At 60.2% G+C, this 26,118-nt stretch overlaps 1 protein-coding gene across 3 annotated transcripts in view; it reads left to right on the forward strand.

The window, feature by feature from the left end:
• The first annotated feature begins 6 nt into the window (after positions 1-6).
• The window catches only part of FLNC (filamin C, gamma), a 29,202-nt gene continuing 3,090 nt past the window's right edge, over positions 7-26,118 (forward strand). The window contains exons 1-43 of one of the 3 annotated variants that reach the window (XM_011939564.1): positions 7-606; positions 4,892-5,140; positions 6,722-6,819; positions 6,962-7,112; positions 7,201-7,319; positions 7,550-7,627; positions 7,828-7,990; positions 8,158-8,358; positions 9,662-9,799; positions 10,189-10,315; positions 10,465-10,601; positions 10,802-10,995; positions 11,086-11,199; positions 12,188-12,331; positions 12,532-12,655; positions 12,753-12,913; positions 13,186-13,276; positions 13,365-13,534; positions 13,753-13,870; positions 13,961-14,223; positions 14,616-15,213; positions 15,918-16,091; positions 16,214-16,376; positions 16,657-16,817; positions 17,608-17,775; positions 17,856-17,979; positions 18,470-18,626; positions 18,702-18,891; positions 19,087-19,110; positions 19,245-19,492; positions 19,906-20,004; positions 20,314-20,413; positions 20,733-20,873; positions 21,162-21,290; positions 21,385-21,558; positions 22,530-22,691; positions 22,767-22,970; positions 23,406-23,558; positions 23,655-23,777; positions 23,914-24,156; positions 24,351-24,620; positions 24,713-24,850; positions 25,137-25,252. In XM_011939564.1, the coding sequence (XP_011794954.1) occupies positions 255-606; positions 4,892-5,140; positions 6,722-6,819; positions 6,962-7,112; positions 7,201-7,319; positions 7,550-7,627; positions 7,828-7,990; positions 8,158-8,358; positions 9,662-9,799; positions 10,189-10,315; positions 10,465-10,601; positions 10,802-10,995; positions 11,086-11,199; positions 12,188-12,331; positions 12,532-12,655; positions 12,753-12,913; positions 13,186-13,276; positions 13,365-13,534; positions 13,753-13,870; positions 13,961-14,223; positions 14,616-15,213; positions 15,918-16,091; positions 16,214-16,376; positions 16,657-16,817; positions 17,608-17,775; positions 17,856-17,979; positions 18,470-18,626; positions 18,702-18,891; positions 19,087-19,110; positions 19,245-19,492; positions 19,906-20,004; positions 20,314-20,413; positions 20,733-20,873; positions 21,162-21,290; positions 21,385-21,558; positions 22,530-22,691; positions 22,767-22,970; positions 23,406-23,558; positions 23,655-23,777; positions 23,914-24,156; positions 24,351-24,620; positions 24,713-24,850; positions 25,137-25,252 (7,251 nt within the window). In that variant the 5' untranslated portion in view covers positions 7-254. The remainder of the gene's footprint in view (positions 607-4,891; positions 5,141-6,721; positions 6,820-6,961; positions 7,113-7,200; positions 7,320-7,549; positions 7,628-7,827; positions 7,991-8,157; positions 8,359-9,661; positions 9,800-10,188; positions 10,316-10,464; positions 10,602-10,801; positions 10,996-11,085; positions 11,200-12,187; positions 12,332-12,531; positions 12,656-12,752; positions 12,914-13,185; positions 13,277-13,364; positions 13,535-13,752; positions 13,871-13,960; positions 14,224-14,615; positions 15,214-15,917; positions 16,092-16,213; positions 16,377-16,656; positions 16,818-17,607; positions 17,776-17,855; positions 17,980-18,469; positions 18,627-18,701; positions 18,892-19,086; positions 19,111-19,244; positions 19,493-19,905; positions 20,005-20,313; positions 20,414-20,732; positions 20,874-21,161; positions 21,291-21,384; positions 21,559-22,529; positions 22,692-22,766; positions 22,971-23,405; positions 23,559-23,654; positions 23,778-23,913; positions 24,157-24,350; positions 24,621-24,712; positions 24,851-25,136; positions 25,253-26,118) is intronic. The other 2 variants (XM_011939565.1, XM_011939566.1) reach the window with 2 other exon arrangements.

Below are 26,118 nucleotides of genomic sequence, written 5' to 3' on the forward strand. Positions count from 1 at the left end.
ACCCCCCGCCCGGGCCCAGCCCGCACTTCCCGAGCACCGCTCCGCCCCCAGAGGGAGAGAGAGCCAGAGAGCGGCCGAGCACCTAGGAGGCCAGCTGAGCCCCTCCGAGCCCCGCCAGCCCCGGCGCGAGAGAAGTTGGAGCGCAGCGCAGCGCAGCGCAGCGAGTTACGTGGTCGCGCCCCGACAGCGCCCTACAGCCCCCGACAGCCCCAACCCCGGCCCTAGCCCCGGCCGCACCCCCAGCCCGCGCCAGCATGATGAACAACAGCGGCTACTCAGACGCCGGCCTCGGCCTGGGCGACGAGACGGACGAGATGCCGTCCACGGAGAAGGACCTGGCGGAGGACGCGCCGTGGAAGAAGATCCAGCAGAACACATTCACGCGCTGGTGCAATGAGCACCTCAAGTGCGTGGGCAAGCGCCTGACCGACCTGCAGCGCGACCTCAGCGACGGGCTCCGGCTCATCGCGCTGCTCGAGGTGCTCAGCCAGAAGCGCATGTACCGCAAGTTCCACCCGCGCCCCAACTTTCGCCAAATGAAGCTGGAGAACGTGTCCGTGGCCCTCGAGTTCCTGGAGCGCGAGCACATCAAGCTTGTGTCCATAGGTCAGTGCGGGGGGGCGAGGGCACGGGCGCGTCAGGGATAGGGTCGCCCCATGGGGCAGGGGACACAGGTGCGGGGTGGGCGCTCGAGGAGCTGAGCGACAGGGCAGAGGGCACCCCCCTGGTACAGAGAGAAGACCCTGGCCCCGGCCCTCCCACCCACCGACGCGGGCCACGGGCACTGTCTGCACATCCCTCTGGGGACAGCGAGCACTCCCTGGGTGCCCCGGGGAGTCCAGGCCTTAGGGTTTGCGTGCCTTCCAGCTGCCGCCTCGCCATGCACACTCCCACCGCCCGTCTCCGCTCACTGTCCCCTTTCCTTCCATCGGGCAACCTAGCACAAACTTGGGAGGACAGAACCTGTGCCTGTCACTGATTACTGGGGACCCCCAACAAAACAAGTGGCTCCCCAGCTTCACAACCCCTTCGCGGGCCAGGAGAGAGCTGAAGACAGGTCCCAACAACTGCCCGCGTCTGCGGGCTCTGGGGCCGAGGGGAGCTGGCGCGGGAGGCCCTCTTCTTGCATGTGCTCAGCAGCTGGGTTCAGGCCCAGGGGCCAGGACAGGCAGGGCCCAGCCTCAGAAACCTAAAAAGGCACTGAGCGAGCGCGGGGAGACTTAACCCCTGACTGTCCTCCTCCTGCTTCAGTCTGCGGCGGAGGGGGCTTCCGCAAGTCCAGGCCCTGCCCCAGCCCACCCCCTACCCCGGGATTGGCTACAGCTAACGGTCTGGGCTGCCGAGAGGGAGGGGAAGGCCTGTGGAAGGGAGGAAGTCATTGAGTGTAACCAGATTTGGAAGGTGTGTAGTGCAGGGTGGGGGCGGGGAGACACTCCAGTCTTGGGAGCAAAGATGCCAAGGGTGGGCTTGGAGTGGCAGGAGGCTGTCCTGCCCTCAGAGTCCTGCAGTCATCCCTGAGGCAGGGGGGCCTGGGGAAGACCCCCCCCACCCCTGTGGAGAGCTCTTAAGAACCTTGCTGGGATTTGCAGGATGGGGTTCTTGGACGGTACACCCCACGGCCCCACCAGAGGAGTTTCATGGCGGGCCAGGTGGGCCCCACACTGGATGTTTCCTGAGATTTCTCTGTCAGCCCCACTCTCCCTTGGGGCGATCTCTAGGCCTCCTGATATAGCAGCTGAGGTCAGCCCGGGGCCCTTTGCCCCATCCAGTCCCCTCCCTAGCCCTTACCCCCTCCTACCCCTATACTGCCCCCCCACCCCACCCGCCTGGCCTAGCCTGGAAATAGCCCTGCCTCCGTGACACAGCAGATGTCTCTGAGCTTTCCAGAAGGACAAGGCTGAGGGCAGGGGGTGGGGGAGGGGGCCTGGAGTGTGTAGTGAGGCTGAGGGCTACGTGATGGAGGCTGAGGGGTCAGAGAGGAGTCAGTCCTGGGCCGGCATCCTCAGCAGACTGGGGTTTGAAAGGCAGGACTGACTGTCCCAGGTGGGGTCTTGGGGAAGAGCGGGAGGCCTCTGCAAGACATGTAGGAAACCACTCAGCCTTCCCCTCCCTTCCAGTCTGCGGGGGCTCCCAGCCCCTCTCCAGGCCTCGTCCTTCCTGAGCACACCTCTCCCCTCCCCCGTGGCGGTGCCTGGCTCCAGCCCCCTTGGCTCTGCGGAGGAGGGGCCAGCTTAGAGCTGAGGGGAAGAAGCAAAAGCTGGTTTGAGGGTGGGAGGGAAGCTCCCTGGTTCCCGCTGGGAGGAAGGGGAGGCAGTCCTCATTTGGGCCAAGTGGCTCACTTGCGCTGATGAGATAAGCTGTCAGCAATTCAGCTGCCGGCCCCAGGCTGAGGCTGGAGGGGAGGGGACACTGGCAGCGACCGGCAGAGGTCCAAAGGGGCTGCCCACAAGCAGGGGGCATCCTGCTTCTGCTCGCTCCCCTACTCCATTTAGTGGTGGGAAGGGGCGATCCACGGGGCCTCTTTCTGAGTATTGTCTCAGCACTGAAATCGAGAGTCTGGGCACCTCAGGGGGCATCAGAAAGACTCCCCACTTCTCTTTCTAGAAGGAAGTCGGGGTCTGGAGTAGCAGCTGGGATCCAAGTCTACCTGAAGAAGGGGCCCTGAGCCCAGGCTAAAGGAGCTGTGCCCTTCATATCCCCACCACCTTGTCCTGGGCCCCCATTGCCCCTCGACCCCTCCGAACAAAGAGGCCTATGAGGCAGCTCTGTCCCGCAGCTGTTCCCCAGTTGCTATTCCTTCTCCTGGAGCCAACAACCGAGGGAGGGGCTGGAGGGGGCAGCAGCTGTCCCAGCACCTCCCTAGGCCCAGCCCTCTCCTCCCCCTTCGTTTGAGGCCTGGGGTGGCCTCGAGAACTAGCTGTCTGGCTCCTCCCACTCCTTTGGGGGTATCCCTAGGCAGATGGAGAAGTGGTTTGGTGGGCCCTGGTGGCGCTGAGCTCCTTTCCTCTGCCTGGCCTCTGAGAGGGAGGAGGGAAAGGGAGGTCATTGCTTCCAGAGTGGGACTTGGGGCCTCACTGCCCTTCTCCTGCCCCAAGCCTGGACCGCTTGCTGTCTGGCCCAGGGCCAGTTGCTGGGGAGAAACCTCCCTCTCCAGCAAGTATGAATGACCACCCTCCCCATATACACACCCCCTCCAACCCCTGCAACCTCAAGGCTTCCTGCCCAGGGGTCTGGCTCCAGTTTGCAAGAGGTACTTCTGGGCATGTGAGCTTTGGAGTCTGTCCGGGTTGTGAGAGACTGGGGTTACTGGGGCATCCAGACTGTGTGAAAGTGTTGGAGCCTGTGTGTTTGAGAGAAAGCACCGGGAGGCAGGGAGTGAGTGTGTCATGGAATCTGAAAGCTGCCAAACCATTGTGCTGCAGTGGAGCCAGGGGAAGAGGGCGGGCTGGGGAGCTGCTGGGGAAGGAAGGATGAATCAGTGACAGGGTGGGGGAGCCCAGGAGGCCAGAGCCCCAGCCAGAGGGACAGGGAGACTGAGGCACCCCTCCCATGGCAGGTGGGAGTGAGGCAGGGGATGCCCTGGATTTCCCAGGCTCTTGGTCTCCTAACACTCTCCCCAAGATGTGGGGAAGGGTGGAGGGGAGAAGATGTGTAAGGGGAAGCCTCCACTCCACCCTCTCCCATCTCTCGGGCAACATCAGTAAACAAGACTGAGTCCTCCACCCGCTTCCAGCCTCCTGAAAGCAGTGCTTTGGGAAGCTGATAGATTTCAGAACTTCATTGCCCTTTACAAGTAAGCTGAATTCCAAAGATCTGTCTATGTGCTAGGCTGCCCCAGGCTTCTGGATATTTCTTTCTGATTGTTAAGTGGGATCTAGGCCCCCCCAAATCTTGAGGAACCAGTTCTGGCTCAAAGGATTCCTCAAAGGAGGTGATGGGTGGAGTGTGTCAGCTCCTGAGGCTGGAGTCCCTCTGGCCCCCAGCCTTTGACAACATGACTTTCAAGACTTAACCGAGAATGTACCAGACCCCACCCACCCCCCCCTGCCCCACTATCGGAACCCTTTGGTTTCTAAAGCCCTTTGTGGCATTCGGGGTAGAGTGTGAGTGGAAACTTGTCCTACTCCGCTCCAATTTCAGTTCTTAAAATATTCATTCATTCAACTAATATTTAGTGAGACCTTACTATGTTTAAGACTTTCATTGTAGAAAGATAAAACCTAGTGTCTAGAATGAAAGAAACTAGACCAAAAAAAAAAGAGTATATACTGTGTGATTCCATTTATATAACACTCTAGGAAATATAAAGTAATCTATCGTGACAGAGAGCAGATCAGTTGTTGCTTGGGATGGAAGGACAAGGATGGCAGGAGGGAGGGCTCACAAAGGGGTGTGTGCAAGGAAACTTTGGGGAGTGATGGGTGGTACCTTCGTTATTCTCGATCTGTGGTGACGGCTTCGTGAGATATCCATAGTGTCAAAGCTTCTCAAACTTCATTATCTAGCCTGTGCAGTTTGCTCTCTGTCAATCATAGCTCAGTAGAACTGTTAACAAAACAAAAAGGCTCTGCCCTGGGAGCCTTACAATCCCACAAGGCCAGACAGAAACCAGGTAATTACATAAACAGGAGGCAGACTCACTTGCTGTAGCTGAGGTGAGGGTACCTTCCAGAACCACAGGAACACAGAGAAGCAGCCATCTGACCGGAAGGGCCCCATAAAGGACTTGGCATCTGAGTGGGGCCTTGCAGGAGGGAGAGGGTCAGGTAGGCAGAGACTAGAGGCCTGACCCCAGGGCTCTGGCCCGAGGAGCTGCGCAGATGAGGGAGGGTGCTCTGGGGCAGTGGAGGGTGAGGCGCCCCTGAGCCTGTCTGTGCCCTCCCCTCTGCAGACAGCAAGGCCATCGTGGATGGGAACCTGAAGCTGATCCTTGGCCTGATCTGGACGCTGATCCTGCACTACTCCATCTCCATGCCCATGTGGGAGGATGAAGATGATGAGGACGCCCGCAAACAGACACCCAAGCAGCGACTGCTCGGCTGGATCCAGAACAAGGTGCCCCAGCTGCCCATCACCAACTTCAACCGTGACTGGCAGGATGGCAAAGCTCTGGGCGCCCTGGTGGACAACTGTGCCCCTGGTGAGTGGGCCAGCGAGCACAGCATGGAGCCCTTAGCTCCCAAAGACAGAGGGGACAAGCTGGGGCTGCCAAGGCACATGGTTGTCAGAATGCACACCCTGGGGCCTGGGGGGCAGGATCCCCTGCAGGGTTTATTCTCCTTCAGCTGAGACTGTCTGCTGGTTGGCAGCAGGCCCTACCTGATGAGTGTGCCAGATTCCACAGAGGCAGGGAGAGGTTTACAACCCCTTATTTTACAGACAAGGACACCATGGCCCAGAGAGGGCTGGTGACTTATCCAAGATCACACAGCTTATCCATGGCAGAAACACCTGGAGCCTAGGGCCTGGACTCCCTGCCCCATGAATTCTTTACTGTGCCACGAGGCACTATTCCTGCCGAGCTGAGAGAGAGGCAGTGTGGTGACCGGGACTTGTAGCAAGACCAGGAGTTAGATCCAGAGAAGGCTTTTCTCTGGGAGACCCTGGGATGGCTTTGAGAAGGGGTTGAGGCTCAGGATGATGTGGGATGAGGCCAGTGGGGCACTGCCTGGTGGCAGGTGACCCAGCCTTGCCCCTTCTCCATGTAGGTCCTGGCCTGGTCAAGTGAGGGCAGCTCAGGAGCCATGAAAAAACTGAGGCATCACTGGCTAGAGCATACCCCATGGACAGCTCCCTTTCTGCCCCTCACCTCCTGAAAAGATAGGTTTTCTCCTGGAGTCACAGCCCCTTGGGAGAATCCTCCTCCACCCTGGGGTCAGCTGGGGAGCAGGGGGTGGGAGGCGGGGGCACAGCCTCCTGGGAAGCATTCCCAGCTGCTGAGCCATGGCCCATAACTGGTGTGGCTGCCAGCAGTGAGCTCAGCTGTTCCAGCCAGTCAGGGATTCCAGCTTTGAGCCGGCCCCCTCCCCGAAATGGTGTGCCGTCCCCCTCCTCCAGTTCTGGCCTGAACCAAGTGCCCCCTCACCTCCAGCCTTCACAGGAGTGATCTGGGGCTGCCTCAGCATCCTTCCTGTTAGGAGGGCGGGGCTCCTGAGGACAGCAGAGGAGAAGTCATTCTCTCCCCACAGGCCCTTTAATGCCTCAGTTTCCCCAAGTGAGCAGTTAGAAGGAATAGGGAGTCTTATACCCTAAGACTGGTATGGAAAGTGTTTGGAGATCTAGGGCTTCAGGACAGCTATGAGGAAGCCTTCTAGGAATGGGTCAGGGGCGTATGTGGGACAAGCACTCTGACCTCCTCTGCCACCCCTGAGAAAGCTGAATGAGGCGAGAGGTATCTGAGAGGGGGTACCCTCCCAGGGTTTGGGGTTCAAGGTCTGAGCTGGGGCCTGGGCAGGCAGGAGGCTGGCCAGCAGGGCTGGTGCCAGGCTGCGTCAGCCAGGGCAGAAAGGCCTCATTGTTGGTGGTGGGGAGGGCTGTGGTGCTCCTACATGGTGAGGGGCCTCGCAGCTGATGGGATCAGCAGGAACCTGGCTGGTCAAGGCCTAGAGCTGGTGGGAAGGGGTGTGAAGCCACAGCCTCCGAGGGTGTTGGGTGAACAAATGCCCTGCATCCTGGCCAGCTGGCTGCCCCTCACCATTGTCTCACTCCATCACCTCTCCAGGTCTCTGCCCCGACTGGGAGGCCTGGGATCCCAACCAGCCCGTGGAGAACGCCCGAGAGGCCATGCAGCAGGCCGACGACTGGCTTGGGGTGCCCCAGGTACCTGCACAGATGGGGCGGCGGGGGGCAGGGGGCAGGGGCAGAGGTTGATTCTGTAAGTTTACCTGACCGGGGTGCAGGGGGAGACTGGGGCTGCTGGGAAAAAGAGGACACCATGTGAAATCACTCCCTTCCATCGCAGGTCATTGCCCCTGAGGAGATCGTGGACCCCAACGTGGATGAGCATTCTGTTATGACATATCTGTCCCAGTTCCCCAAGGCCAAGCTCAAACCAGGCGCCCCTGTTCGATCCAAGCAGCTGAACCCCAAGAAAGCCATCGCCTATGGGCCTGGTACGTGTGAGCCCCTGGCAGCCCTCCTGGGCAGCTGGGCACATGTCGGCTCTCCCTGAGTAACCCGGGCTCTGCTCCTACCCCGCAGGCATCGAGCCACAGGGCAACACCGTGCTGCAGCCTGCCCACTTCGCCGTGCAGACGGTGGACGCAGGCGTGGGCGAGGTGCTGGTCTACATCGAAGACCCCGAAGGCCACACCGAGGAGGTATGCAGAGGCCGCTGGGGAAGAGGGATTCGCTTGGGATTGGAACCAGAGAGCGTGGGGCCAACAACAGGAACGGCCCGGAGGTGACTGCTAGAGCCACACACTGTGCTGTGCAGTCTGGGGAAGGTGTCACCGTGGGGGCTAAGTGGGGCTGGGGTGCATAAGGCGTTGTGTGGTCAGGAGAGACTATGGTCATTGGAGAGGCTTCCAATCTTTTTCCTTCCCAATAGGCCAAGGTGGTTCCCAACAACGACAAAGACCGCACCTACGCTGTCTCCTATGTGCCCAAGGTCGCTGGGCTACACAAGGTATCTCCCTCTAGGCCCCCTGCCTGCCCTGCTCTTCACATCCTTGGCTCCGGCTGCATGGACCCCTCTCTCAGCCTGCACTTCGCCCCTGCCCAGAGCCCCAGCTGCCCTCCTTTCACCCTCCTCGGTGTGGCTGTGCCCCTCTGCCCCCCTCAGGACTGCTCTCCCCTAGAAGCTAACCTTTGACCTCTGACCCCTAGGTGACCGTGCTCTTTGCTGGCCAGAACATTGAACGCAGTCCCTTTGAGGTGAACGTGGGCATGGCCCTGGGAGATGCCAACAAGGTGTCAGCCCGTGGTCCTGGCCTGGAACCTGTGGGCAACGTGGCCAACAAACCCACCTACTTTGACATCTACACTGCAGGTAGGACGGGCCCCAGAGGGGTGCAGGCGGAAAGCCCCTGACCGTGTGGGGCTGTGGGAGGTGGGGCTGGGGCAGGGATGCCAGCCAGAGGGTGGGCAGCCTCAGGGTGAAGGCACTGGGGCAGCTGTGTGTCCAGAGTGGGTGCTGATAGCTTCTGTTTTCGGCAGGGGCCGGCACTGGTGATGTTGCTGTGGTGATCGTGGACCCACAGGGCCGGCGGGACACAGTGGAGGTCGCCCTGGAGGACAAGGGTGACAGCACGTTCCGCTGCACATACAGACCTGTCATGGAGGGGCCACACACCGTACACGTGGCCTTTGCGGGTGCCCCCATCACCCGCAGTCCCTTCCCTGTCCACGTGTCAGAAGGTAAGGGCCCTTCACCGCTCCCCACGGTAGCCCTCACCAAAGCCAGGATGCAGAGAATTGCCACCAAGTTCTGGTCCTGAGGACTGGGGGGACAGGAAGCACTAAGTCCATGGGGCAGAGGGGCACGGCTGGCTGAGGCTTGCAAGGGGCAAGAGGAAGAGCTGGGGCGGGGCTCTGCAGAGACCCCCTCCCTGAGTCCTCCACCCTACCCCCAAGGTGGCTGGAGTCCCTAAAAGCAGGGCTGGGAGGCCACAGTGGAGGGTCCCAGAACACGTGCCACACTGGGAGGGCTGAGCGGAAGTGACGGGGCCGTACGGGTGGGGGCATATCTGGGGAGCACTGTCCGCACACCAGGCCCTCGGGTGGTGACTGCCCCACTTGTTCTCTCCCTACACTCAGTGCCCATCGTCCACCAGGCCAAGAGAGTGGTGCCACGTTAATGCTTTCCAGTGGAGGCGGGGCCAGGCATGGCCGTAGCTGACTGGCCTCACCTGCGCTGTGTGGCATGGCCCGGGCAGTGTGGAATCGCCCCACTTCCATGGCATCCTGTGGCAGGCCCCAGGTTCCATGCCATTGTCTGTGTTCTGTGGCAGGTCTAGTGTCTTTGCCACTTGCCTGGTGATTTCTGTGGTGAAATCTGGGCTCTGAGCTCTGCCTGTGTTCTGTGGGACCCCTGGGGCAGTGCCCTTGCCTATGGTCATGGCAGTCCCGGAATACGTGTCGTTGCCTGTTTCGTAGCGCCTGTGGGTTCCATGCCATTTTCTGGATTCTGTGGCAGGCTGAGATTCCTATTCCTTTGCCTGTGTTCCATGGCAAGGCCTGAGCTCATTGCCACTGGCCAGTCTGTGGTAGGCTGATGTCCATAAGTTGCCTGTGTTCTATGGCAGGCTTCGAGTTCTATGAAGTAGCTCTTGTTCCGTGGCGTTGCTGGATGTTTTGTGGCATGACTTAGATCCTAAGGTTGCTTTGGTGCTCTGAGAGGCCCAAAGGGCTCTAGATGGATGGCCTTGGGGTGGGTAAAGGAGCCTTCCCTGTCTCTCTGAGCCCACTCTCAGCCCAGGCTCTGCCATGCATTTCCCCAGTGGCACTGGCTCGGAAGCTTTCTTGTAACCTGCCTGATCTGGGGCCTGTACCACCTCCAGCCCAGCAGCCCCGGTTGTGTTGGGGGCACAAAGGGCTCCAGAGCAGGGCTGTGGGCCACTGCTTGTGCCTGGGAGGGGTTAGAAGGACTGTGCACAGGGAGGTGGGGGCTAGTAGTCCAAGGCCCCCAGCACCCCCAACCTCCTTTCTCTTCCTTCTCTAGCCTGTAACCCCAATGCCTGCCGCGCCTCTGGACGAGGCCTGCAGCCCAAGGGTGTTCGTGTGAAAGAGGTGGCTGACTTCAAGGTGTTTACCAAGGGTGCCGGCAGCGGGGAGCTCAAGGTCACAGTCAAGGGGCCAAGTGAGTGCCAGAGCCCAGGGTCGTGAGGGTGAGGCTGGGGGATCAGGAGGGACGTATGGCCAGTGGTTCTGACTCCCAGAGGGCAGTGACAGCCCGCACCACAGCTCCACAGTGACCAGAGGCACCCCAGAATCTCAGGCACATTGTCTCCTCTCTGCCTCAGTTTCTCGGTCTGCAAGCCAGGAATGATTCTCTCCACCCTAAGTGCTATACGGGGTGTTATGTACAGGGATGACAAGTGGTCCCTGCCCTGAGTTGCAGCACTGCTCACTAGAGCACTGCCCTCGGGCTGGGTCAGGGTCCCCATGCTCCGTGAGGGGATTGAGGAGCTGGGACTTCAAGGCTATTGATCTGCCATCTTCCCCCACACCTTGCCCCCATCTCCTCAGAGGGCACAGAGGAGCCGGTGAAGGTGCGGGAGGCTGGGGACGGTGTGTTCGAGTGTGAATACTACCCGGTGGTGCCTGGGAAATATGTGGTGACCATCACGTGGGGCGGCTACGCCATCCCTCGCAGGTAGGTACCTTGCGCCCCCCCATGCTGTCCTGTCTAGGCCATCACAGGGAGGGACGAAGGGCAGTGGGCTGTGGGGGAGTTTGAGGGGAGATGGAGGGGGACCTCGGGGGTCACTTCCTGGAGTAGACACCAGCTCCCTCTCTGCTCAGCCCCTTTGAGGTACAGGTGAGCCCAGAGGCAGGAGTGCAAAAGGTCCGGGCCTGGGGTCCTGGTTTGGAGACTGGCCAGGTGGGCAAGTCAGCTGACTTTGTGGTGGAAGCCATTGGCACCGAGGTGGGGACACTGGGTAAGTGGCTGAGGGGCAGGAGGAGGGAGTGCTGTGGGGGGAGGGCAGCAGGGGACACTGTGGGTAATGGGTGCAGTGAGCATGCTGGGGAGCACTGGGGTGAGCAGGGAGATGGGACATGAGGTGGCCAGAGGGGAACTGGGGGACGGAAGGGTCTTACCTGATGCTGGACCCTCTGACCCTCCCCGACCTCGCCCCAGGCTTCTCCATCGAGGGGCCCTCACAAGCCAAGATCGAATGTGATGACAAGGGGGATGGCTCCTGCGATGTGCGGTATTGGCCCACGGAGCCTGGGGAGTACGCTGTGCACGTCATCTGCGATGACGAGGACATCCGAGACTCACCCTTCATTGCCCACATCTTGCCCGCCCCACCTGACTGCTTCCCGGATAAGGTATGGTCCCAGATCACACACACCTGCCCCGGGGGTGGGGCAAGCTGGTTCTCCTCCCGTCCCCAACCCAGCCTTCTTCCCTCCACACAGGTGAAGGCCTTTGGGCCTGGCCTGGAGCCTACAGGCTGCATCGTGGACAAGCCCGCTGAGTTCACCATTGATGCCCGTGCAGCTGGCAAGGGAGACCTGAAGCTCTATGCCCAGGTAGGTCATTATCCAGTCTCTGCTGTCCTAACTACCTATGGCAGGGACCCTGGAAGGCAGGGCCAGGCCAGAGGCAGAGACCTCCTGGCAGGAAATGACAGCATCACAGTAGATCAGGCAGGACTGATACTCATGGGCCCATCAGTACCCTTGAAAATTTTAAATTTTGTGTTTTCTTTTTCTTTTTTTTTTTTTTTTTTTTTTTTTTTTTGAGATGGAGTCTTGCTCTGTTGCCCAGGCTGGAGTGCAGGGGCACAATCTCTGCTCACTGCAAGCTCCTACCCCCGGGTTCATGCCATTCTCCTGCCTCAGCCTCCCAAGTAGCTGGGATTACAGGTGCCCGCCACCACACCGGGCTAATCTTTTGTGTGTTTTTTAGTAGAGACCAGGATGGTCTCGATCTCCTGACCTCATGATCCGCCCGCCTCGGCCTCCCAAAGTGCTGGGATTACAGGCGTGAGCCACCACAGCGGGCCAAATTTTGTGTTTTCTTAATGATGATAACCTAAAAACGTATTTTACCAAAGAGTCATTTTTGTGCTAATTTGTAATTGAAAGATTGTTTCATTGAATAAGACATTGGTTTTCCAAGTCAGTTTCTCAGACTGGTGTCCATTGACTCCTAGAGGTTAATGAACATATTCTTGAGAATCTAAGACGGTGATTCTTCTTTGAACAGCTCATGATTCAGTTTTAGGAACATAAATTTAGTCCACACTCTTCCTGTCCAACACATTTCAGAGTTGAGGAAACCTAGGCTGGGAGAGCAAGCCATACAGATGGCCTTGAGCTAGGCCTCCAGGCTCCCAGGGTGGGCTCTGGCCGCCAGAGCATGTGGCCCTGGGCTCTGGTGGCCTCAGTAACTGGTGTGGGGGTGGGAGTGCCTGTGCTTTGGCAGTGGAAAAGGAGGCGCTGGGTTCACCTGTGGCCAGCAGAGGGCGCTCTGCAGAGGCCACAGCTATGAACTTTGCTTGGGTGATGCCCACAGGACGCGGACGGCTGTCCCATCGACATCAAGGTGATCCCCAATGGCGATGGCACCTTCCGCTGCTCCTACGTGCCCACCAAGCCCATTAAGCACACGATCATCATCTCCTGGGGAGGCGTAAACGTGCCCAAGAGCCCCTTCCGGGTGCGTCCTCCCAGTCTGCCCCGTGCCCGCCACCAGGGGTCCCTGAGGGAGGGCGGATGCCTCGCTGGAGTCCCTGTTGTCCCTGGGCTCAGGCTGGGACTGAGGCTTGGGCTGGTGCCACTGAGGCTAGGCCGGGTGCGCTGGGCAGGAGGATGAGCCTTGAGGGAGGGCACCACGCTGAGCTGTGACCCCTCCCGCAGGTGAACGTGGGCGAGGGCAGCCACCCCGAGCGGGTGAAGGTGTACGGCCCCGGTGTGGAGAAGACCGGCCTCAAGGCCAACGAGCCCACTTACTTCACCGTGGACTGCAGCGAGGCGGGGCAAGGTGCGCCCAGCCGGAAGGGGCGGGTCTGGGAGGGGAGCAGGGGTGAGTCGGGTTGGGGGACCGAGCCTGACTCACAGTGGTGCCCGCCTCTCTGCAGGTGACGTGAGCATTGGCATCAAGTGCGCCCCCGGCGTGGTGGGCCCTGCAGAGGCTGACATCGACTTTGACATCATCAAGAATGACAACGACACCTTCACTGTCAAGTATACGCCACCGGGGGCGGGCCGCTACACCATCATGGTGCTGTTTGCCAACCAGGTACCCAAGCTCCTGGGTACTCACAGTGACGTGCACCTCCAGCTCTGGAAGGCAGCTGGAGATGCTGTCACGGGACAGGGAGGGATGATTCCGCAGACATGGTGGAGCCCTACCTGTGTGAGGCAGGGTGCCTCAGAGGAAGCAAAGGGGGCTGTTTTGGAGGCTGCCCCTGTCCATGCTGGGTCCCCTGGGTGTGTCCTGAGCCGCATCTAGCCCACAGCAGGGGTGTGTTCCTCTCGAGAGCCCTGACTGAGCCTGTCCTCCACATCCAGGAGATCCCCGCCAGCCCCTTCCACATCAAGGTGGACCCATCCCACGATGCCAGCAAAGTCAAGGCCGAGGGCCCTGGGCTGAATCGCACAGGTGAGTGTCTGGGCAGGGGCTGGGCCTGGCTCGAGGTTGGGGTTAAGTGGCTACCAGGCCCTCACCACATCTCTGGGTGGCTCCTCAGGTGTGGAAGTTGGGAAGCCCACCCACTTCACGGTGCTGACCAAGGGAGCCGGCAAGGCCAAGTTGGACGTGCAGTTTGCAGGGACAGCCAAGGGCGAAGCTGTGCGGGACTTTGAGATCATAGACAACCATGACTATTCCTACACTGTCAAGTACACCGCTGTCCAGCAGGTGCGCTCTGCCCCTCCCATGCCCCTGCCAGGCTGGACTGTCAGAGCTCTGGGTCTCCCTCCTCCAGTCCCATGGGACCAGTTCTGGCTCCTCCTTGCCTTCGCTGCCTCCTGCCCTCACGCTCGTGATGGATCTGAGCTTCAGAGCCCATATTCACCACCAGGATGTTGCAGGACTGTGCCTTACACCCAGTTCTGACCTACCATTGTACCCAACAGGGCAACATGGCAGTGACAGTGACCTACGGCGGGGACCCTGTCCCCAAGAGCCCCTTTGTGGTGAATGTGGCACCCCCGCTGGACCTCAGCAAAATCAAAGTTCAGGGCCTCAATAGCAGTAAGTGGGGCAAGAGCCACCCTGGGAGTGAGGGGTGTTCGGGTGGGGTGGACCGGAGTCTCCTCATGGTGTCGCTTGTCCTCCACGCAGAGGTGGCTGTGGGACAGGAACAAGCATTCTCTGTGAACACGCGAGGGGCTGGCGGTCAAGGCCAACTGGATGTGCGGATGACTTCGCCCTCTCGCCGGCCCATCCCCTGCAAGCTGGAGCCAGGCGGTGGAGCGGAAGCCCAGGCTGTGCGCTACATGCCCCCGGAGGAGGGGCCCTACAAGGTGGACATCACCTACGACGGTCACCCAGTGCCCGGCAGCCCCTTTGCTGTGGAGGGTGTTCTGCCCCCTGATCCCTCCAAGGTGAGGAGATAGGAGCTGGTTGGGGCTGGGAGCTGGGGACTTTTTGGGAAAATGGAAGAGTCATAGGGGGCAGAGGCCAGAGGGACTTATGTGCCTGGAGTAGGCACAGCCAAGAACGTGGGGCTGAGGCCAGCCCTACCCCACCACCTTCCTTGGAGACAACTTAGCTATTAAGAGCCTGGCCTTGGAGTCAGACCTGGGCTTGAATCCCAGGTCCACTAACTGGGGGAAATTGCTTCATCTCTCTGCCTCCATGTCATCACCTGGAATTGTTATAAGCAGTCAGTCTGCAGTAGCAGCCACAGTTGGAGGTGATGAGTTGGGTGGGGGCCATGAAGGCTGCGATGGGAAGGCCAGGTGCAGGGAACCCACACACCTGCCTCTTCCCCTAGGTCTGTGCTTATGGCCCCGGTCTCAAGGGTGGACTGGTAGGCACCCCTGCACCATTCTCCATCGACACCAAGGGGGCTGGCACAGGTGGCCTGGGGCTGACTGTGGAGGGCCCCTGCGAGGCCAAGATCGAATGCCAGGACAATGGTGATGGCTCATGTGCTGTCAGCTACCTGCCCACGGAGCCTGGCGAGTACACCATCAACATCCTGTTTGCCGAAGCCCACATCCCTGGCTCACCCTTCAAAGCTACCATCCGGCCCGTGTTTGACCCAAGCAAGGTGCGGGCCAGTGGGCCGGGCCTGGAGCGCGGCAAGGCCGGTGAGGCAGCCACCTTCACTGTGGACTGCTCAGAGGCAGGCGAGGCAGAGCTGACCATTGAGATCCTGTCAGATGCCGGGGTCAAGGCCGAGGTGCTGATTCACAACAACGCGGACGGCACCTACCACATCACCTACAGCCCCGCCTTCCCCGGCACCTACACCATAACCATCAAGTATGGCGGGCATCCGGTGCCCAAATTCCCCACCCGTGTCCATGTGCAGCCTGCGGTCGATACCAGTGGCGTCAAGGTCTCAGGGCCTGGTGTTGAGCCACACGGTGAGTGGTCAGGAGGAGCCAAGCGAGGTCAAGTGGCAGGTGCAGGAGCTGTGTAGTCGGTGGGAGGGAGGGAAGCAGAGCTGAGGGCTGGGGGAGCCACCTGGCATGAAGGGAGGGCTCTCAGGGCAGCCCTAAAGTCCTTACTGGCCCAGAAGCCCCAGAGAAGGAGTGGAGGGGAAGACTGGGAGTGGAGACTGGCCTCTGCTCTTGTGGCAAAACTGCACCTGCCTCTGGGCGTTTTTCTGGAGAGGTCTCTTCTTTCATGTGCTTAAGGGGTACTCTGATGCAAAAAGCTAAAACTGTGCTCTAGAGGGGGGCAGGGGGAAAGCTTTGGGGTAGAGGATGACAAGAGTCAGGAGACAAGAGTCAGGGAATGGGCCATCTGCCGGGGCCAGACCCTGGCTAGGCATGGGGCACGGCAGAGGGATGAAAGACCTAGGCCCACAGCCTGGTGGGTGACTCATGCGAACAGAGAATGTCACTACATGGAGAAGGGAGTGAAGGCAGAGGCTGGAGCTCATGGAGGTGCAGGGCAGGGTGGGGGGCCCAGCCTCTGATCAGAGGAGCAGCCTGGGAGTTGGGGAGTGGGAGAGGAGGGGAAGAGTAGAAGGAGAGGAGAGGGAGAGGAAGGGGAGAGGAGAGGCAACATCTGTGTGAAGGCTGCCCCCCCCCCCCCCGCTGAGCATGCCATCCCTGGGCTCCAGGTGTCCTGCGGGAGGTGACCACTGAGTTCACTGTGGATGCAAGATCCTTAACAGCCACAGGCGGCAACCACGTGACGGCTCGCGTGCTCAACCCCTCGGGGGCCAAGACAGACACTTATGTGACAGACAATGGGGACGGCACCTACCGAGTACAGTACACGGCCTACGAGGAGGGTGAGGGCCGGTGGAGGGCCGGGCGAGTGGGCAGGGCCGGCCTCTGATGATATTGTGCTTAGGGCAGGAGGGGTGGTGGGGGTGCACACTCCCTGATTGACGCCCCTGCGGCTGGCTTCCAGGCGTGCATTTGGTGGAGGTCCTGTATGATGAGGTCGCTGTGCCCAAGAGCCCCTTCCGAGTGGGCGTCACCGAGGGCTGTGATCCCACCCGCGTCCGGGCCTTCGGGCCAGGCCTGGAGGGTGGCTTGGTTAACAAGGCCAACCGCTTCACTGTGGAGACCAGGTATCCTCCCCCTTTGCTAGCCTAAACCTGTGACCACCCTTTCCCAGCCCCTGGCCCTCCTTGCTCGTCCCTCTGTCTGTACCTCAGCCCCACCCCATCCTCTCTCTGGGGTGAGGCAGGAGCAGACCCCCTGCCAGGACTCCAGATCAGCCCCTGGCTCATTTCTCCTCAGCTGGGTCCCCAGTGGCCTGCCCTCTTTCCTCCCTGTCCCCCCATTCAGCTACTCCCCCATCTTCACTCACTGGTCTTATGAAGCTGATGGGGGGGTGTCATCTCTCAGGGGAGCCGGCACCGGGGGCCTTGGCCTAGCCATCGAGGGTCCCTCGGAAGCCAAGATGTCCTGCAAGGACAACAAGGATGGTAGCTGCACCGTGGAGTACATCCCCTTCACCCCTGGAGACTATGACGTCAACATCACCTTCGGGGGGCGGCCCATCCCAGGTGTGCAGAGAGAGTGGTCGGGGTCTCAGGGAAGACAAGGGAGAATGCAGGATGCTCACCCCACAAGGGGGAAACTGGAAGGAAGTTAGATGAGAACATTCATAGAGAGGACAGCCGAGAGCAGGTCAGGGCTGGAGCCCAGCCAGGGGGAGGACGTGGAGGAGGCAGGCAGTGAGGGTTGATACGACAGCCCCCCCGGTCAATCCTAGGAACACACTCTGGCCTCCTAGCCCCTTGCCTGGCACTCGAGACGTCGGCTGTGCAGGTCCACTGCTCACTGTGTGTCTGGAAACTCAGACACAGCGCGCTCCTCTTGGTGGCGCAGGCCAGCCTTGGGCCTTCTTGCCCGCATCGTCTGCAGAATTCCCCTTTCCCTCTGTGGGCCCAGCTGCCCAGACAGGTTATGTCTTCAAATATTGCATGACTTGGGACTGCTGAAATTGGAGATATTTTCCCTTATCTAATTTCCCATCTTTTTATTATTTCAGCCACAGTGTCAGAAATACATTTAATTTTTAAAAACATTTTATTTTCACAGTTTATTAATTTAGGAAGGCCTTCTCTTCCAGGCCTGGGACCCACACGAGTGAGGTTTGCCCAGCCTCAGTCTGCAGTCAAGTTCATTTATTCTTGTTGCATTTTCTTAGCAAGTTCCTAGGCATTTTCCCATGTTGGTCTGGCTTCCCTATGGGCATTTCAAAGGCAGGGAAGGCCTCCTCCTCCAAGGCACCTCAGCATCAGGGGGACACACCCGGGCTGGTGGCAGGGTCTGATGTCCTTCTCCTCACAGGGAGCCCATTCCGGGTGCCGGTGAAGGATGTGGTGGACCCTGGGAAGGTGAAGTGCTCGGGACCAGGGCTGGGGGCTGGTGTCAGGGCCCGGGTCCCCCAGACCTTCACAGTGGACTGCAGTCAAGCTGGCCGGGCGCCCCTGCAGGTGGCTGTGCTGGGCCCCACAGGTATAGAATGGCCGGGGCAGGGAGGATGGAGGTGGGGCAGGATGCCCAGAGGCTCTGCTGACCCTGCACGCCTTGCCCAGGTGTGGCCGAGCCTGTGGAGGTGCGGGATAATGGAGATGGCACCCACACTGTCCACTACACCCCAGCCACTGACGGGCCCTACACGGTAGCTGTCAAGTATGCAGACCAGGAGGTGCCACGCAGGTGAGGACCAGCACTGGGCTCCTGTGCTGTGACTGAGCTCTGAGGGTGCTCCTCCTAGGGCGGCACTGCAGGGTCACTGCTGGGGTCCCCGGGAGAGCCCTCCCAGCTGTCAGCCTCGTCCAGTCTCACCGCCCCATCCTGCTCTTCCCCAGGGCTCTCTGCCCTGAGGCTATCCTGCCCCAGGAGCTTTTACAGCAAAACTAGCGCCTTAGGAAAAGTGCAGGAGGCCTGGGCCAGGGCCTCCTCCTGGACCCTCCTACAGCACCTTCCTGGGGAATGGAGAAGTGCCCTGGGTCTGTCGAGGGAGTCCCAGAGTGCCCCTGCCCCCAGACTCGGAATGTCATCGGCTTCTCGGAATTGGCCTCTCCTGCCTGCCCCACAGTCCCCCTTCCTGTTTATGTCGATGGGGAGGACTCTGGCTCAAGATGAGCTCACCCCTCCGCCCCGTCCATGCCCCCCAGCCAACTGTTTATCCCTTCTGCTCCTCAAGCCCCTTCAAGATCAAGGTCCTTCCAGCTCATGATGCCAGCAAGGTGCGGGCCAGTGGCCCAGGCCTCAATGCCTCTGGGATCCCTGCCAGTCTGCCTGTGGAGTTCACCATCGATGCACGGGATGCGGGCGAGGGGTTGCTCACAGTCCAGATCCTGGTGAGTCTCTGCACAGCCCACCCCCCAGGTCATGCTCCAGGCACAGGCGGGCCTTGACCTCTGCTTCTCCCTCAGGACCCCGAGGGTAAGCCCAAGAAGGCCAACATCCGGGACAATGGGGATGGCACGTACACTGTGTCCTACCTGCCAGACATGAGCGGCCGGTACACCATCACCATCAAGTATGGTGGCGACGAGATCCCCTACTCACCCTTCCGCATCCATGCTCTGCCCACCGGGGATGCCAGCAAGTGCCTGGTCACAGGTGGGTGCCCACCCGCTGCCTGTGCCCTGCTCACCACCCAGCCCCTCAAAGCCCCATCCAGAGCCCTGGCCTGGTCCCCAGGGGTCCGCTGGTCAGAGAGCACACATGCCCTAGCCCTGGCCCCTCCCTCACCCCTGCCCAATGCCCCAGCCCACGCTGGGCACCGCCTGGCCTCACTCTGTTCTCTCTTTCCAGTGTCCATTGGAGGCCACGGCCTGGGTGAGTGCCCTTTCTCTCCTCTTCTTGCTGTGGGCCAGGGTGGTTGGAGGTAGGGAGTGGGCAGCGGGAACAGAGAGGGTTGGCTCCAGCCCTCCAGCCCTCCAGCCCCCTGAGCAGGATCTCCCACATGGCAGGTGCCTGCCTGGGCCCCCGAATCCAGATTGGGCAGGAGACGGTGATCACGGTGGATGCCAAGGCAGCCGGCGAGGGGAAGGTGACATGCACGGTGTCCACACCGGATGGGGCAGAGCTCGATGTGGATGTGGTTGAGAACCACGATGGTACCTTTGACATCTACTACACAGCGCCCGAGCCGGGCAAGTACGTCATCACCATCCGCTTCGGGGGCGAGCACATCCCGAACAGCCCCTTCCACGTGCTGGTAAGTTCTGTAGCCACAGCAAGACTAGATGGCTGGGGAGGGGGGCCTGGCCCTTTTAGCAGCAGCAGGGATCCCCAATAACTGTCCCCAAGGAATCCCACTTCTCTGAGGGCTCCTGGGGCCAGACTGCTCCTGGATGGAGCCTTAGCTTTCCCCACAGCCCTCCGAAATGGGAGGAGAGCATGGTCCTGCCCTCTGCCCAGTGCTGTCAGCTCTCTGTGGAGGAACCCACTGTGTTCTCCACCATCCCCAGCTCCATCTCCCCAGAGGCTTCCCTGCAAGAAGATGAAGCCCTCCGAGGGGCGAGCACCCAAGATATCAGCCAGCATTTCAGGTTCCTGGACCATTCTCTGAGTCAGCCCTTAGGCCTGTGAGGCTGCCACACCCTGTGCCCCCATGCCTTGCCTCCCCAGGCGTGTGACCCCCTGCCACATGAGGAGGAGCCCTCTGAAGTGCCACAGCTGCGCCAGTCCTACGCTCCTCCCCGGCCTGGCGCCCGCCCCACACACTGGGTACTGCGCCTCCCACCAGGCGATGTCCTCCTCCTCTTCCCCTTCCTTCATTTCTTCTCTCTACTCCTCTGCAGCCAGGGCAGGGACATGATCTGGGGGCCTCTTGGGGAGCAGGCAGGAGTCAGGCTGGGCAGATGGAACCCCACTTGGGCACAGCACTCCTTCTCTTGCAGCTGATGCACCTCTCCTGCCACGCTGGTTTCACCATTAACTACCTTGTTCTTTCCTCACTCTCCAGCTTCAGTCATGGCATGAGCCAAACTCCTGAGCCTTCCCCAGTCACTGACTATTCCCTGTCACCTCCTGCAGGCCACAGAGGAGCCAGTGGTGCCTGTGGAGCCAATGGAGTCCATGCTGAGGCCCTTCAACCTGGTCATCCCCTTCGCGGTGCAGAAAGGGGAGCTCACAGGTACTGCCCTGCGGCCCCCAGGCATGAGGGCTGAGGGGAGATACCCTCCTCCAGGTCCAGCCCCGTGTCTTAGAGATGAAAACCAAGGCCCAGAGAGAGGAAGTGAGCTCTCTCCAGGGTCACACAACAAGTTGGGCGGAGCCAGAACTCAGGTGCAAGCCATCTGTCCCCATTTCAGGGCTCAGGCCACTGCCACAGGCTGTCTCCTGGTGCCTGGCCTCTCAGGTGGCAGCAGAAGCACTCAGGACCAGGCCTGGGACAGCAGGGAGGTTGCGGTGGGGGAAATCAGGGTCCCCACGTAACTGTGTCTGCCCTGCAGGAGAGGTGCGGATGCCCTCGGGGAAGACGGCGCGGCCCAACATCACCGACAACAAGGACGGCACCATCACGGTGAGGTACGCACCCACCGAGAAAGGCCTGCACCAGATGGGGATCAAGTATGACGGCAACCACATCCCTGGTGAGTTGAGGGCTGGGCTGGGCTGGGGCTTGGGTGAGAGGAGCAGGCAGCAGCTGCAGTCCTGCCTTCCTTCTTTCAACAAATATTTATTGAGCACCTGCTGTGTGCAGACACCAGGCGAGGCCCGAGGGAGGCTTATACCCTGGTGAGAAGCAGACCTCCACGAGCCGGGTCCCTACGGCACAGACGGAGGGGGTTGGCAGGGAGGCTGCTGGAAGGTGCTGGGGCCAAGGTGGGCTCAGACAATCCCTGATGCTGACCCAGCCCCCTTTTTCCCTGTTCCCCCAGGGAGTCCCTTGCAGTTCTACGTAGATGCCATCAACAGCCGCCATGTCAGTGCCTATGGGCCAGGCCTGAGCCATGGCATGGTCAACAAGCCAGCTACCTTCACCATTGTCACCAAAGATGCTGGAGAAGGTGAGGGAGCTGCAGCCTGGGGGCTGGGGTGGGGACTCGCCAGGGGCAGGGGTGAGGGCAGGACCTCTGATCTTGGCCACACCTCCACCTACAGGGGGTCTGTCGCTGGCCGTGGAGGGCCCATCCAAGGCAGAGATCACCTGTAAGGACAACAAGGATGGCACCTGCACCGTGTCCTACCTGCCGACCGCGCCTGGAGACTACAGCATCATCGTGCGCTTCGATGACAAGCACATCCCGGGGAGCCCCTTCACCGCCAAGATCACAGGTGAGGCGGGTGTATGGGCACGTGTAGCCCATGAGACACACACACACACATACGGTGCAGAGATGTGCAAGCCCAGCCCATTCAAGTCACTCATGACATTAGGGCAGAGGCCCTTCAAGTTGTAAGGGGTTATATTTTGAAAAATGTAAAAACACTGTGTTCTCCACAGCAGCTAAGAAGCAGTCAGCCACTCCTGTGCCTGAAAACACATTGCCTCATTTAGTCTTTGAAGTCACTTTTTTTTGTTTTTGTTTTTGTTTTTTGAGATGGAGTCTTGCTCTGTCGCCCAGATTGGAGTGCAGTGGCACAATCTCGGCTCACTGCAACCTCCGCCTGCCGGGTTCATGCAGTTCTCCTGCCTCAGCCTCCCGAGTAGCTGGGACTACAGGTGCCTACTGCCACGCCTGGCTAATTTTTTGTATTTTTAGTGGAGACGGGGTTTCACTGTGTTAGCCAGGATGGTCTCGATCTCCTGACCTTGTGATCCGCCCGTCTTGGCCTCCCAAAGTGCTGGGATTACAGGTGGGAGCAACCGCGCCCAGCCTGAAGTCACTCTTAAGAAGTTAGAGCATGGATAATCCTTTTGATGGATAAGGAACCCCTGTCCCAGAGAGGCCAAGCAACGTGATTACAGTCACACAGCGAGGAAGGGGTCTGTGCGGTCCAGTCTAGTGTTTTGTTATCACGACACCATGTGACTCAGGGTTAAAATGCAGCAGGCTTTCTTTAGGGATTTAGCCCACAAGGACTGAGGCAGCCACAGTGGAATTGGGGTACAGGCCCCTCTTAGTCTCTGGCAGCTCACATGTGAGTGCAGACTGGGCTTTCCAGGCCTTGGGCCTCTGTGCGCCTGGGAGTGGCCCCTCATGTCTGTTGAGTCCAGCAGGGTCTGCCCAGGAGGGTTCCTGAGCCCTGTGAGGGCAGGGCCTGTCTGGAGTCACAGCAGCCTGATGCCCCAACTCCCCTACCAGGCGATGACTCCATGAGGACCTCACAGCTGAATGTGGGTACCTCCACGGATGTGTCGCTGAAGATCACCGAGAGTGATCTGAGCCAGCTAACCGCCAGCATCCGTGCCCCCTCGGGCAACGAGGAGCCCTGCCTGCTGAAGCGCCTGCCCAACCGGCACATCGGTGAGCGTGGGGCCTCACGGAGACCTCAGGGGTGGGGGCCCACAGGATGCTCTGCCTAACACCTCCTTTCCACAGGGATCTCCTTCACTCCCAAGGAGGTGGGGGAGCATGTGGTGAGCGTGCGCAAGAGTGGCAAGCACGTCACCAACAGCCCCTTCAAGATCCTGGTGGGGCCATCTGAGATCGGGGATGCCAGCAAGGTGCGGGTCTGGGGCAAGGGCCTTTCTGAGGGACACACGTTCCAGGTGGCAGAGTTCATCGTGGACACTCGCAATGCAGGTACCTCCTGCCCCAGAGACCCCCTTTCCAGCGGGTGCCTCCCACAGGCACTTGTCCTTCTGTCCTGCCCAGCACCCCCTTGGCTGCACTCTCCTCCCGAAAACTTCCTGGCCAGTCTGTGTCAGGATTCGCATTCTGTGGCCCACTGGGGAAAGTGAATGGCCCCGCATCAGTTCTCTCCCTTTGAAGAGAAAGGTTAGCTGTCCTGTGTTTCTGTCCCTCTCTTGCTCACTGGAATCCAAGAGGCTTACCTTAGGGAATTTTCCAGACTGCCTGTCCCATGGCACCGCCTCTCCTCCCACTGAGCCATTTTTGTTAGTGATCACTACACACATCCGGGCCCATTCTGGGTGCAGCCAGCAGTCGGGGGAGAGGAGAGCACTGTGGCTTGGCCAGCTTAGGACTGAGGGAGATGTGTTCCTTGCCTTCCCCCAGGGTATGGGGGCTTGGGGCTGAGTATTGAAGGCCCAAGCAAGGTGGACATCAACTGTGAGGACATGGAGGACGGCACATGCAAAGTCACCTACTGCCCCACCGAGCCCGGCACCTATATCATCAACATCAAGTTTGCTGACAAGCACGTGCCTGGTAAGGCTCTGGGCAGAGGTCGGGTGGCGAGAGACAGGGAAGCCAGGAGGCCAGGGGTCTGAGGTTCCTGACCCACCCTTTGTCCCCCCACTTCAGGAAGCCCCTTCACTGTGAAGGTGACCGGCGAGGGCCGCATGAAGGAAAGCATCACCCGGCGGAGACAGGCGCCTTCCATCGCCACCATTGGCAGCACCTGTGACCTCAACCTCAAGATCCCAGGTAGAAGCCTGGAGGAGCCTGGGTGGGGCGGGTGGTGGGAGAGGGCTGGCCTGGGCCAGAGCCCACCTGTCAGGTCTCCACCCTGCTTCCTTACCCCTCGCTTCCCTCCCTCACCCTGGCTCCCTTGACCACACAGGGAACTGGTTCCAGATGGTGTCCGCCCAGGAGCGCCTGACGCGCACCTTCACGCGCAGCAGCCACACCTACACCCGCACGGAGCGCACAGAGATCAGCAAGACGCGGGGCGGGGAGACAAAGCGTGAGGTGCGGGTGGAGGAGTCCACCCAGGTCGGAGGGGACCCCTTCCCTGCTGTGTTTGGGGACTTCCTGGGCCGGGAGCGCCTGGGCTCCTTCGGCAGCATCACCCGGCAGCAGGAGGGTGAGCACCGCGCACTGGGCCGGCCGGGTCTTCACGGTGGGATGGGAGGGTGCTGCTGACCAGGCTTGGTGCTGGCAGATTGGCCCCGAAGGCCAGGCAGGTCTGAGCACAGGAGGAGGTTTAACTGATGGGGAGGGAAGGGCCAGAGCTAGGAGGAATCCCAGTGTTGCCCTGACATCCCCCAAACCCTGCAGGCGAGGCCAGCTCTCAGGACATGACTGCACAGGTGACCAGCCCATCGGGCAAGATGGAAGCCGCGGAGATCGTCGAGGGCGAGGACAGCGCCTACAGCGTGCGCTTTGTGCCCCAGGAGATGGGGCCCCATACGGTCGCTGTCAAGTACCGTGGCCAGCACGTGCCCGGCAGCCCCTTTCAGTTCACTGTGGGGCCGCTGGGTGAAGGTGGGGCCCACAAGGTGCGGGCCGGAGGCACAGGCCTGGAGCGAGGTGTGGCCGGCGTGCCAGGTAAGGGGCAGATGGCCAGGAGTGGGGATGAAGTCAGGACAGCCAATGTGAGGGGCGATGATGCTGAAGTCCCCTACCTTGCCTGTCCCCAGCTGAGTTCAGCATCTGGACCCGGGAGGCCGGTGCTGGGGGCCTGTCCATTGCTGTAGAGGGTCCTAGCAAGGCGGAGATTGCATTTGAGGATCGCAAAGATGGCTCCTGCGGCGTCTCCTATGTTGTCCAGGAACCAGGTGGGCGTCCACACTGGCGGTGGGGCTGGGCCTGCCTGACCTTCCAGTCTGGGTTTCTGCTCACTGGAGAGGCAGGAGATGCTTGGGGCCACAGAACTCCCCTCCCCGGGGCCCCCTGCTCTTCCTCTGCCCCATCTCCCTCTACCCCACACCCTCGGAAACATGTGTCTGTCTCCAGGTCTGAGTGCTGACCAGGGAGTCTATCCTGGGATAAAGCCAGAGTGGGGAGGCTCCCGCCCTGCCAACCTCCATCCCGGAACCTGTGCTGACTGGTCTCTCTCCCTAGGTGACTATGAGGTCTCCATCAAGTTCAATGATGAGCACATCCCAGACAGCCCCTTTGTGGTGCCCGTGGCCTCCCTCTCGGATGACGCTCGCCGTCTCACCGTCACCAGCCTCCAGGTTTGTGCCCAGGGTGGGGGTGGAGGGTTTCTGCTATCTGAGAGATGGGTAAGAGTTGAGGACAGCAGGTCCATGGGGCCAGGGATTTAGCAGTGACCGTGGAAGGTCGTTAGAAGTCCCTTCCCGTAAGGCACAAGGCAGGGCCCTTGGGGACGGCGGGCTCCGACCCTGTGGGCTAGCCCTACACTCAGGCGTGCCACACCTCATTCTGCCTTTCTCAGGGAGGGTCTGCCTGTCCTACTGCCACCTGCCATTTCTTGTTAGTTTGTTCCACCTTCTCCTGTTCTAAGAATGCTAGATGCCAACATTTGTAAGAATGAGAGTATAAAATCTATACAAACTAAGAGTAAACCAGTTTGCAGACAGGGTGTGAGAGGCTCCTCTAAAGGGAATGCCTATGGCCTGCAGAGCCTGGGCTGCGTCCTCTCCAGGCCGATGGGGGCCTGGCTTGCTTTCTCTTGCTGCTGACTTCTAGAGATGTGGTGTCTTCCTTTCATTCTGTCATAGCGGACATGTGCAAGGAAGGCTCTCAGCAAGTCACACTGAAACATGCAAACCAGGGGGCCAGGTGTCCAGGGGACACACTGTAAAGGAGCTTCTGCATAATGGGCATAGAACAGGCCTCACCCCAGCTCCTTATCCCACGTGCCTCCTGGCTGCCCCTCAGGGTGGTCACATTAGCACATCCAGGGTCCTTGTGCATCTCCTCCTCCCACTCCTGAATCGGGTTCCCCAGTGCAGGCTCCAATCCCTCCCCCAGAGCCCTTCTGTGCTTCTTCTGGGTCCTCCCTGTTGGTCTACCTACTCCAGGAAGCTTTCCCAGGCCAGTCCAGCCAAACTCAGCTTCCTACCTCAGAGCTCTCTGG

Source organism: Colobus angolensis, unplaced genomic scaffold, assembly GCF_000951035.1.
Source record: "Colobus angolensis palliatus isolate OR3802 unplaced genomic scaffold, Cang.pa_1.0 Scaffold182, whole genome shotgun sequence".
Taxonomy (NCBI): domain Eukaryota; kingdom Metazoa; phylum Chordata; class Mammalia; order Primates; family Cercopithecidae; genus Colobus; species Colobus angolensis.